Source organism: Amblyomma mixtum, chromosome 9 (assembly GCF_055824585.1).
Source record: "Amblyomma mixtum isolate Tamu chromosome 9, ASM5582458v1, whole genome shotgun sequence".
NCBI classification, from domain to species: domain Eukaryota; kingdom Metazoa; phylum Arthropoda; class Arachnida; order Ixodida; family Ixodidae; genus Amblyomma; species Amblyomma mixtum.
In genome coordinates this window covers 17,592,728-17,605,217 of record NC_143020.1, presented here as the reverse complement: position 1 = coordinate 17,605,217, position 12,490 = coordinate 17,592,728, and the positions used below count along the sequence as shown (strand labels likewise).

The 12,490-nt window shown below is 46.6% G+C and overlaps 1 protein-coding gene across 1 annotated transcript in view; it reads left to right on the top strand.

Annotated features, from left to right (window-relative positions):
* The window catches only part of LOC149328411 (uncharacterized), a 51,402-nt gene that overhangs the window by 9,476 nt on the left and 29,436 nt on the right, over nt 1–12,490 (top strand). The window contains exons 2-3 of the mRNA XM_089562206.1: nt 6,780–6,904; nt 9,139–9,251. Of these exons, the coding sequence (XP_089418332.1) occupies nt 6,802–6,904; nt 9,139–9,251 (216 nt within the window). The 5' untranslated portion in view covers nt 6,780–6,801. The remainder of the gene's footprint in view (nt 1–6,779; nt 6,905–9,138; nt 9,252–12,490) is intronic.

Sequence of the window (12,490 nt, the reverse complement as noted above, 5' to 3'; positions counted from 1 at the left end):
GTTTTTTTCCTCGTGTTATCGAACGATGGAATTCTTTACCCGGTGATATACGCTCCCTGGAACCAAACCTATTTTTCAATGTTGTTGCAAATCTGTGATTAGTCTGTTGCTTTCTGTTCTGTATTTTAATGGTGTTCACTTCTGAATATGTTGTCCCTCTCTGCCTTTTTTTTTCTTCCCCCCACTCCTGCAATAGCCCCATCGGGGCTGCAGTATATGTAAATACATAAATAAATAAATAAATAAACTAAATAAATCGGAAGAGCTTGTTTTGATAGTCGCGGCTCCGAGCAGCCTGTCGGGCTCATCCACTGTCACTAATGCGTAGGCCTTTTTGCGTTGGTACTGAGCAGCATCCCCGCACACAACTCCCATGGGCTGTCTGTACTTTTCATGCGGAGCACGTGCTCTGGTCTGACGACGGCCCTCATGGTGCACGGAATGCATGCTCTTGGGGAATGGTTTAATGCGCTGGTTCTTCCTAATATTTTCACGTAGTGGTGTGTGCAGTCCGATGAAGAGGAAAACAGCGAGATTGGCTCCTAAACGAAACTCTTCGGCGGCGGCGTAGCAATACGTGTGCTCGACGGTCGTCGAACAGAGAGCCCGCCGCTCTCGACCATGCTCTTTCTAAAGCTGGCAGTGACCTTAAGAGATAAAACTTGGAAAGTTAATAGAACACTCTGGAAGAACGTAGAATCGGTTCCGCCTGGATGCTATCAATCGAGGTAAATCTAGGCACGCCTTGCATCACAAAGTGACAAAGTGGCTTGCCGGCAGCTTTGACGAATGAACAAACAAACACTACAAACATTCGCGGCAATATGTTTCTGTAGCTGAGTTTTCGTGTCTCCTCTCAGAGGTACGATGCCCATTCCTAGTCGGGAGAGATTGGCTCTGCCCGCACTAGTACGAGTGAGTCTTACCGCTTGTGTCGTGAGGTTTGCCTTTTCGAGTTTATCTAGCGTGTTGTGTAAGCGGAGACCTTGAGCCTCTCTGTTGACGTGTAACGCGGTAGACCGAGGGCGGTCTGGTACGCTTGTCTGATGATACTATCGATTTTATTCTTCTCCGCTGAATAGAGGCGGAGGTAGGGGACTGAGTATACGACTATGTTTAGAACTTAGTCCTGAATCAGAAGACAAAGATCATTTTCCTTCACGCCCTGTCTGCGGTTGGCTATTCGTCTGATGAGTCTCGTCGTCATACTGACAGTAGATTTGAGTTTTTCAATATTTTGGGTGTTCTTGCGGTTAGTTTGCATGTATAGCCCTAGGATTCGTCTGGTGGATACCTCATTCACAGGCAAACCTCCTACGCATGCGTTTAAGGGAGGCGACGGAACGTAGTTTTTGATGTTTTTGCCTCTGGCCTTGTTTCTGAATGCAAAGAGTTTAGATTTGTGATGCGAGCACGAGAAGCCCGCCACTTGGGTGGATGTTTCGACCATGTCTACCGCTTACTGCAGTATACTGTCCACTTGGCGATCACTTCCTGTTGTTCCCATAGAGTGGTGTCGTCTGCGTAGAAAGTATGATGCAACCCGGGTACGGCCACGAGTTTAAGGGAAGTCTGATGGCAGACAGAGCTAACAGAAAAGGCGATAGGACTGAACTTGAGGTGTTCCTCGGCCCCCTAGGGGGATGGGGTCAGACCTGATCTCACCCACTGCGAGCTTCGCAGTCCGTCTTCAGCGGAGGGAGTGGATATATGTGAATACCCACACACCGGGAGTAATGGAGGGTACGTTCGTGAAGATAGTCTCGTGTTAGACGTTGTCGAATGCCTTGTTCAGGTCTAGCACGAGGACTGCCTTCGTGCCCGTCATTTGCACGTAGCCTATAATGTCGGACTTCAATTGAAGCATAACATCCTGCGTAGACAGATGCGCTATGAAGCCAATTATGATGGGGGAAGTAAGACGCTGTCTTTTGCAAATCCTTGTAGGTGGTTGAGGATCACGTGTTTCAACAACTTTCCTAAGCAGGGAATGAGTGATATGGGTCTCATATTCTCTTTGTTGCCAGGTTTGGGAATGGTGACTTTAGCATATCTCCAATCCTGTGGGATTTAGCATTCGCGCGAGTAGATCTGTAGATCTTCGTGAAGTCTGTGTGAGCAACGGCCGAGCCAGGGTCGAGGTTTCTAAGCATTTTGTTTGTAACTCCGTTCTATCCGGCCGCCGAGGTGCTGAGGAGTTGACTGAGGGCGTACCACACCTCGGCATCCATGATGTCTGCGTCTAGCTCATAGCTGGGGAGCCCCTGATAAACCGGGAGTGGGTTACCCAGGGCAGTGTTTAGGTATCGCCTCTGTAGGTCTAAAAGAAGCACTTTGTTAGTGGCTGTGTACTGGTGCAGCAGTAGCGTAAGCTGACTACGTTGCGTAGGCATTTTATGTGTGGGTATAACAGGTGACCTGGCAGCTGCCGCGTCTGTTTAGAGCCCATTTTCCCGATAAATCGCATATTTGGCCTAGCGTATGCTCCTCTATCTGTTGCTTACGTTGTGAAATTCGTTTCCGCAGAGATTTCTTGTGTGTTTGCTTTTTCCGCTGATTTAGCAGGCTGAGGTGGGCCTCCAACATGTGCAGTTGCCAAGAGTCAGAAACCTGACCCTGTTCCTCAACCGGTTGCTCGACGGTGCCAAATTTAGTGTCTTTCTTGAGGGAATCAGCCCATTCCAAAATCTTTGTTATTTATTGTTCTGGGTACGGTTAAGTGGCGTAAACACATAGAGCTACCCCAATCGGTGTCCATCGCTTTTGCAAACAAGGCTTTGTGTGGTGTGAGGTGAATTGATGGATAGTATGTAGCGATCACTACCTAATGCATGGAATGTGTTAGACCACTGAACGTCCTTAATGTTTCTAGCTAAAGTTAGATCCGGGGAGGTATCCACCCTCACGCTGTTGCCTATGCGTTTGCATTCCTGGGGGTTATTCAGGACAGATAGCCCCAGATTCTGTATTCTTTCGGATAGCTTTCTGATACCTCCATTCTTCATGCTGCGCGTTAAAGTCGCCGACAACCTGCAGCTGTGCTTTGGCTACAAGTTTAAGGGTTTTGACCATCAGGTTGGCCAGGCCAGTGCCCTTGTTCTTCGGGGAGCAATACGCGTTTAGGATGAAACAGTTTGCGTCCCCCTTCTTCTTCGGTATTATTTCCCATTGTGTGCCGTCTTCTTTAGTGTCCCCTAGAGTGTGTGCCACACAGGTGGCAGTAAAGGTGCCCGACTGCGCCGTAGCGTCGTAACACTGTGGCAGGTATACCTTGAAGCCCGGCAATTTTGCCGCGCCATTAGCTTCCTGGAGTGCTATTATATCTGGTGGACTATTGAGACTTTGAAGGTGTCACTGCATGTTCCCTCGCTTGAGACAAATGCTCCTGCATTTCCAATGCCAGGTCTCGATCACGCCAGGATTCGATCACCGCTGTGGGGTGCGCCATCGAGGAGGAGATCGCCTTGTTTATGGCCTTCATCTCGTTTGCTAACTGCTCTATCCAATCGGTGATCTGGAGTTTTTGTGTGGTGGTATTGATATATGCACGTAGTTCTTCCGGTGTGTCGGGGGACAGTCGGGCACTACTCTCCTGAATTCTCGTAAGTCGTTTAAGGCTCGACGCGTGCGACGACTACGGGGTGCCATCTACTAATGTCCCTGGCATGCGTTTGGTGCCCTCGACTTCCTTAGGGGAGGCCGGGCGTTTTGTAGTTGTGCGCATTTCAACCTCTATCTCGTTGTTGTTGTTGCCAGCGTTGGGGGATCCGCATCGCGCGGGTGTTATACAAGCGCGCACGAGCGGAAGTGTAGAGGCAGTTTTACCTTGGCCTTGATTTGCTTTAATTAAACGCTTTATCTCAGCTATCTCTGTCCTGAGTTCCGGGTTTTTTTTCTCGCGCCTGTAGCTGCACTTTAAGTTCGTTCTCTCAGGAGGTATAATGTTACTGGGAGGTAGTGTCCGGTCAGCGCACCTTCTTATACGACAGACTCGAGCTTTTTCCCCGGTTCGAGCTTCTGCTTCTTCCCCTGCTGTCCACGCTGGGTAGTGGCGGAAAGGAGCTCGAATGGAATCGGGACTTGTTGCTGCTGCCCCAACTGGATCAGTCTAATGATGGGGACGACGATCGGGTTCTGAATCGCGAGTGGCAGCCGTCAACCAGGGACTGCGCGCCACTAGCCCCGTTCTCTTGTTTCTTCATGAAGTTCATGAAGAAGCCGTTCTACAATCCACAGCGCGAGCTTGTGTTGCAGTTTAACTCGAGGCGTGCAAGAAAAAAATGCGCGGTTTTCTTTTTTAAATCTGCAAACCATCCCTTCTTCCTAGCTACGTTTAACACACTATTAAGTGTTCGTTTACCAATCCTGTTTGCGCCCACTGGTCATAGAGTGAGGAGCCCTTGTGGGGTTTTGTTAAAGAAGTAGTGAGCACATCTCATTTCCTCACTGTACGGTTTGCTTTGAATTTCCTATACACTCTCTCCAGAAGACATATGAATAAAGTTCTGATTGAGACGTTGTTTCTTGTACTGTGGATTGGCAGCCTTACCATTCCTTTTTGAACAACAGTGTACTAAAGAGGGTGCAACGGATGTGTGCTCAAGTGGCTGCACTGAATTCCTTTCAAACTTCACACGTCAACATTACCTGTCAGAATGTCGCCTCATGAAAAGAGGATATCTCAGCCATAGCCTATGACTGTCGCTTGTGTCAGCGGCCCGAAACTATTAATCATTAGTTTGTGTTCTGCCGCGCTGCCGTGTTTTTTGGGACATTCTTAAACAGACTGTCAAAAAAAGGACATTGCGATTTCGCCGTATAATATGAGATTCTTAGCTAGAATAGAAAGTTCTAAAGCTCCATGTGATATCTTAGTGCTCATGGGACTGCTTAGCTTGTAGAAGAGCCGCATGACAGATAGCCAAGCAGAGCCGCCGCGTTCATGGAAGTCTCCTTTCAGAGAGCAGTGTGCTGTGGTGCGGGGGGTATGAGCTACACAGGATCGACCTGATCCCCGGCTCCCTATCCTGGATGTATGCATGTGGCTCCCTGAAGTTTTATGTGCGGGCAAAGTGGATGCAGGATGCTGGTGCGATTTTGCATGACGCGTTGTGGCATGCAGCCTGGTTAAGTCAGGCTTGAAGCCTGTTAGTGTTTGTGTACTTCCAGGGAACAAAAAAAAATGCAGCGATAGCCTAGTGGCCTCGCGCAGTGGAATTTAAAGCTCAGCTGCTCGCGTCGCGGCGCGTTCGACTCCCGATTGTGTATACTGATGATTTTTTCCGCCTCATTGTTTATGCTCCCGAGGTGCACATACAAGATACGATTTTGAAAGGCTTCGAATCTCCGCATTAGTGCTTTCGCTTTAAACCATTGTTAAGACTTGAGGCGCTGCTGATGCGGTGGGGCAGACACCAGCTTACTTGGTCAGGTAGTTTTGTTTGCTATATGAAATAATGCTAATAGTTTTGACAACCAATGTTATCTTCGTGGCAGGGGAGGTATCTATGCTCATTACCCAAGCAGAAATTTCCGGCCAGAAGGCAGATATTGTCCGTATTTTCTCGCGTTGATTAGGCGCTACACACAGCATAAATACACACACGAAGGATCGCTCCAGTTTATAGAGCGCAAAACCAAAGCAGGAAACCGCCTCGCTGATATTCTCTGCGTTCTTCAAAAGGAAGAAATCGGCTTGCGCAGGGCATGTAAAGAAAAGGCAAGATAACCGCTGGTCCTTAAGAGTAACGGAGTGGATTCCTAGAGAAGGCAAGCGTAGCAGGGGGTGGGAGAAAGTTAGGTGGGCGGATCATATTAAGAAGTTTGCGAGGTTACGGTGGCCGCAGCTGGCAAATGATAGGGTGAATTGGACAGACATGGGAGAGGGCTTTGCATTGCAGTGGGTGTAGTAAGGCTGATGATGCTGATGATGTTCCTCTATAATTACGGGAACCAGGTGCCATTTGAATGTGGATGAAACATGCGTCCTCAGGTAGCGGTTACAATAGTTACTTTTAATATATATTCATTTCTGAACTATACACAGAAATACAAAATGACCGTCGCAAAAGGTTATTTTTTCATTTCCGAGCTGCGGAGTTTTCTTGCTGCTGCTGTTCACATCTTCTGTCCAAGCTCGATAGTAACTGCTTGTGCGCTCGTGCTCTGTTTTGTGACTATGGTCGGAGTTGAGCCAACTTTGAGATGTTGGGCGGAAACATTGTGGGCTTTTGGTTTACATGAAGGCGGAAACCGTCTTTCATGAACACTGTTTTCTCATTTTTCATTCGAAGCGCACAAATTGAGAAATGCTTGCCGAGAGGATGCGCAGCCTCAGTCCAAAAATAGAAAAATAGAATACTTCAGGCTTCGGTTGGTTTGTTGGTTTTGGGGGGTTTAACGTCCCAAATTAACTCAGACTATGAGAGACGCCGTAGTGAAGGGCTCCGGAAATGTCGACCACCTGGGGTTCTTTAACGTGCACTGACATCGCGCAGTACACGGGGCTCTAGAATTTCGCATCCAGCGAAATTCGGCTGCCACGGCCGGGATAGGACCCGCGTCTTTCGGGCCAGTAGCCGAGCGCCGTTACCACTGACCAACGCGGCGGGGCAATATTGTTGCCTTGATTTGTGGATATATTCTTAAAGACACGCTGGGTTGGTCATTAACTGCTGATAATCGGAAAAGCTAGACCTGTGCAAGAATACAATTTTTCTCAGGCTCTGTTACAGTGATGAAGCAATTCTTTTATTTGTTTTTCAAAAATACTCCAATAGCTGCAAAAGCTTCCAGGAAAGAATGCAGTCCTGGCGGAGCGGTGCTCGAATTTCCGTAGGAGCCATACTTCTCATCGCGGTGTCCATGGTCGATCACGTCTTTCTATGCAACAGGAAACTGCCCCGTAAGTAATGTTTTAATAAATTCTATATCCATACACATAAGTATCATTCTATTATACAGGGAAAGTGGTGTACAGCATCTTGTAGAAAAAAGGTGTTGTTGCTTGATTCTTTCCCCGAAGTATTTTTCCAGTCAGACTGCAAAAATTGATGCCCAATGATTTAATAAACTGAACCAACCAATAAGGTGTATACTGTTATTCGCCGCCAGGCAACACGAAAATTGGAACTTCAGTTAACCTTAGCGTTTTGTTTTTTATTATCTGGGTCATTGCCGAATTGCCAGCTGCTTAACTGAAATATACGCTATATTTGGTTCTACTTAAGGATCGAGGAAGGGGTTTTGCTAATATTTTGTTCGCTGAAACGCTGCCAATGAACGATCAGTTTAGAGCTCCTGCAACTAGGCGTGTAATCTGAAGCGAGTATTGCCTCACGTTGTCACTATATATTCCGGTTCTAATTACGACAACCAGAAGCCTTTCCCTCACATATTGCATGCGCAGAAGCTCTGTTCAGTGTAGCACACATGGAAGGCAGAAAAAAAGATCATCTACTGCCTTCGACTGCAAATTATTACCAGCCACTCAAAATATACTCCAGTAGGGGTTGCGGTAGTTTGCAAGGAATAACCTAACAATTTAGATTGACTAGCATCACAATCTTTAACAAAACTGATGCTAAAGATTTGCATGGAGCCAACAATAGTAAGCTAGGGCAAACATTTGAAGCCACAGAAAAGCTCCTTGTAATGATGAAGACAGCGCGGCCAGCGATACAAAAGATAATGAAAGGTTTGGCATGGGAACAAAGAGAGCGCCACTAATGATGGCGAGCGAACAGGAGTTTTTTTATTCAAGCGCGCGAAAAAGAGGCGGTCATTGGCTCGTGCCAGGAGGTAATGCCCAGCACGTATATTCAGTGGGCTTCGAACAACACCTGCATATAATCACTATGTTGTTGACTATATAATTGTGCTGGGCATGTAAAGGCCAGCCAGTATGCCAAAACGCCTGGCGTAATTTGCAACCATTACTTTGAGTCAAATACCTACTTCTATAATAATTTATTACCAGCGAAGCCCACTGCAAGGTCTGGTTGGTTTATTGGGGGTTAACGTCCCAGGGCCGCCGTTGTGAAGGGCTCCGGAAATTTCGACCTCCTGGGGTTCTTTAACGCACACTGTCATCGCACAGTACACGGGACTTTAGAATTTCGCCTCCATCGAAATTCGATCACCGGGGCCGGGGTCAGCAGCCGAGCGCCTTAACCACTGAGCCACCCCTGCGGCTCTACTGCCAGGCCATGGGATCGCTTGTGTTCAGCACCAATGGGAAGTGCTGCAGTTGGTTTATGTTAAGCCTATCTCTAGAAGTATTTCCTCGCTACCATCAATCTAACTACAACCACTGAAGGCCCAAGCCTCTCCCATATGACTTCAGGTGTCATTGTTCTCTGCACACCGGTAACCTTGCTCTCCTCTCTGTACTCTTAATCTTCCCCGCCCGCCTGAATTTGTGCCGCCTCTTGCTACGCATATCCTGAAGTCTCAAGTGCCGTACCTCTCTCCCTCTCGTTGCTTTTTCAATCGCACCTTCCTCCCTTCTTTCACGGCGTGTTGCATGTTTCGTCGCAAACAATCATCCCGCTACCCTTCCCTTCTGTTAAAATGTGTTCCTTTTATCTTAACGACCGTTGGGTCCATATTAAACCTCTCTTGCTCTCTGACCCTCTTTTCTCTCGTCCTGTCCCTTAACTTAGTCATTGTCGTATTCCTTTCCATAAGCTCGCCACATTGTCCTGAGTTAAAGTTCACCCTGTTTCGTGAGCCGCTGCGTTTCTGCCATTCAGGTTAGGGCAGGTACAATACTTTCCCCTAGAGGAATACTGGCCAGCTGCACACCGTGCTCTGCGACTACATGCAAAAAGTGCTTCACCCTCGTCATACTCTCTCCCGCTGTAACACCGCTATGATCTGGACCTGATGTCCCAACTTCGCCCCATTAGCTTTGTTCCGCTATCGCTTTTGAGCACTTCGATACAGGTCGAATATCTATCATCAGCTGCTGGCGGGAGTGTGATTGACCTAATCGTACTCTCTGGCAGCCAATTTCATATCAGGGACCAAGGAGGTAATTATTATGATCGTTATTAAATTATTTCTAAACGCAACATTCTAAAAAATCACAGCACTAGCTCCTAAGACTACTTTTTGGCTTGTGCTATCTAACTACAGCAATTGGGCCGCGCCTCTTCTATGCAAAGTCCCTCTTTGGTGAAGTCATGCGACTATGCAACAAGGAACTCGTCGCCCACGCCCGCAATATTCCACCTGAAAAACTCCGGAAGGTATGTTTGTTGGCGTTCATTTCGTTCAGCCAAATATTTCTTTCTCTTATGTGAACATTGAAAATCTCCTGGTTTCATGTTACGCACCTATTCGGTCATCGCTTTCAATTTTATTATGCAAAAAAACAGCGCGAACAAACGGGGACCAGACGAAGAATACACAGGAACAACCGCTGACTCTCAACTAAAGTTTATTCACAGGAAACACGCTTATAAAAGTAAACAGAAAACAAAAACACCGGTTGACCAGGGAAATTATCGAGGCGTACAACATGGCAAAGTAAGCAAGATTGTGTGTTAGCAAACCATCCCTGCTCCTGCGTGACTTTGAGGTTGCATATCTGCACATCACATAGTAACACATGCGTTCTGATTTTGGTGTTTTTGTTTTCTGTTTCCTTTTATAAGCGTGTTTCCTGTGAATAAACTTTAGTTGAGAGTCAGTGCTTGTTCCTGTGTATTCTTCGTCTCGTCCCCGTTTGTTCGCGCTGTTTTTTTGCATAATGTATCACCAACTCGCCCGCTTATCTATCCTGTTTAATTGTATGTCTAGAATGCTATTCTCTGAAGCTACTTGTGTACTGCATTTATTGAGTGATTTCATGCCCAGAATGACTATATCTCAGATGGTTGTCGTGGACTTTTTCGCGCACCATGGCGCTTTTGCTGAAAACTGCTCCAGAGGAATGCGTCTCACTCCATCTTCGTCATCATCATGTGGAGCGCGCCTCATTTGGGTTCACGTGGCCACGCGTAGCGCCCCCGGGTGTAATTGCGCCAAAGAGACACCCCATAGGCGTGCATCACAAAATTGGTTCGCATTACAGCGTAGGCTATGCAAAAAGCGGAAAGAATGGATATCCCCGCTTATTTCTCCCACGTTTTCTGCAAAACAAACTTTCACCAAGAATGCGGCAAAATTGAATTGGTTGAACAAACTTCGCAGAGCGCTAACCTACGTTTCTACATCCAGCATGCATGCCCGGGTGTAATATGATTAACTGTTTTGTTGTTTTGATGTCAGTGAAAAATATACTCGAAAGGTATTTTACTGTAATTCAGGAAATGTCCTACACATAATGCTTGGACATCAGCAATAAAAACTGTGCCCTTTTTTGATAAAATGGTGGTTTTGTTCATATTTCTGTGTACAAAAGTTTTCCTGTTGGTTTTTGAAAAGCCAAAGTACTTTTTTATTTTTTTCAATTCTCGCAAAAGCACCTTTGTTTGCCAATAAGAGTTACAGGTAAACTCACATCTATTACTTAAAAAAGTTGCGCTAATAATGTAGCTACATCTTGCAAATAATAATGTTGATCCTATACCAGACACACCTTTTTCAAAACAGCTACCAGCGCGATTCTTAGTACCGGTGTTGCCATCTCTCGACACGCAAAGCATTTTGTTTCAACAAGCACTGCTCAACTTAGACGCAGCACAGACTCTCAGAACCGGCAGAAGCTGAGCTCCTCATAAGCAGAAATGACAATCGTCTCATGGCGAGCCTTACTCGACCATGTCTCATAGGGGCGTAATGGCGTATTGTATGTGGAAAAGTCTCCTGAAATGCGAAAAAATGGGCTTTAGAAATTACCGTTAAAAGCTTGGTTGCGCAACACTATCCTTAATTACACAAGGCACATAGCCTGGCCTGGTGCATTCTTTTTCATTTCTCCTTTTCTTGACAATGGCAGTTGCCAGAATACGTGTCCTATACATAATGCTGTAGGCCATGTCGTCTACCGACACATCACAAAATGTGCTGGTGTGACATACTGACGTGATCAGAGAAGTCGTTCGTTTTGCTGAGTGGCAGAAGAATGATTAACCATGGTGTCTACAATGGATTGGGCAAACAGAAAGCAGGTGTTCGATTCTGTGAACTTTCAAAACTAGAGCCCCCGAAGAGCGCAGCAAGTGATGCCAATACCATACCAAAAATGCCGGTGTGCACATAGCTAAAATTTATGGAAGTCAATTTTTTAAAATATATTCCACAGTTAATAAAAGAACGTCTTCAGAGATTTTTAGAAAACCTAAAGCAGCTACAAAAATGGCGCCTGCTTCCATTCGCACATGTAAACATGGAATTGCTGTGATTGGCAGCGTGTTCATTTACCTGTGAATGCTGACATGAAGCCGCTGTTTGGAGGCTACGTAGCTCAGAAATCTGTAGATTTTTTTAGGATCAAATGAAAACTAAGGCTGCAATTTGGATGAGGTGGTTATGATTCACTGCGAAAAACTGCGCTAGAAGGCGGTACACTCGGGCACGCAGTAAACTTTACGCATGACTGAAAAGAGGCGACAAGCCGAAACCAAGAAAAAGAAATTTGTTGTAGTGCCATAATCACATGGCGCCGCCGCGGTGGCACAGTGGCTATGGTGCTCGGCTGCTGACCCGAAAGACGCGGGTTCGATCCCGGCCGCAGCGGTTGAATTTCTTTGGAGGAGAAATTCTAGAGGCCCGTGTACTGTGCGATGTCAGTGCACGTTAAAGAACCCCAGGTGGTCGAAATTTCCGGAGCCCTCCACTACGGCGTCTCTCATAGCCTTAGCCGCTTAGGGACGTCAAACCCCATAAACTAAACTAAACTACAATCACATGGCATGGCGCATGGTTTAAAGAATGCAGCTGGTAGGTATAACGTTTATATGGTTTTTGAGCACCCGAGGAAACACCATGGCGTCTACAGGCAAGCTCAAGAAAACAGAGAAGACAACCTATGCAGAAAAGAAGTTGGGGGGGATTGCCAGATCATTTATAAGACTTCTTTTGAACCAAGTAATGTGGGGTGGTGTAGAGGATACCCCGTACTTGTGAAGCGGTGTCCAGGCCATACGGGACGATGCATAAACGTTCGTCTATGTGCGCACTATAATCCATGCTGCAATGATTCGTGACGCAACCTTGCCCGTCACTCGAGGAAAGGAACAAGCACTCCTCTTTTTTCTAACACACAAGCTGTATCTAACACGCGAACTTTTAGAGGCCTTTTGTATTCATGATAACAGAGATGGTTGCAGTAGTTTGGTCTGCTTCATAGGGTTTAACGTCCCAAAGCGACTCAGGATATTGTACAAGCCGTAATGGATGGCGCCGATTAATTTCGACCTCTACAGGTTGTTTAACGTGCACTGACATCGCACAGTACACAGGCAATTAAGTTTTTCCTTCCATCGAAATGCGACTGCCGCGACTGGGATCGAAGCCGTGTCTTTCGAGTCAGCAGCCGAGC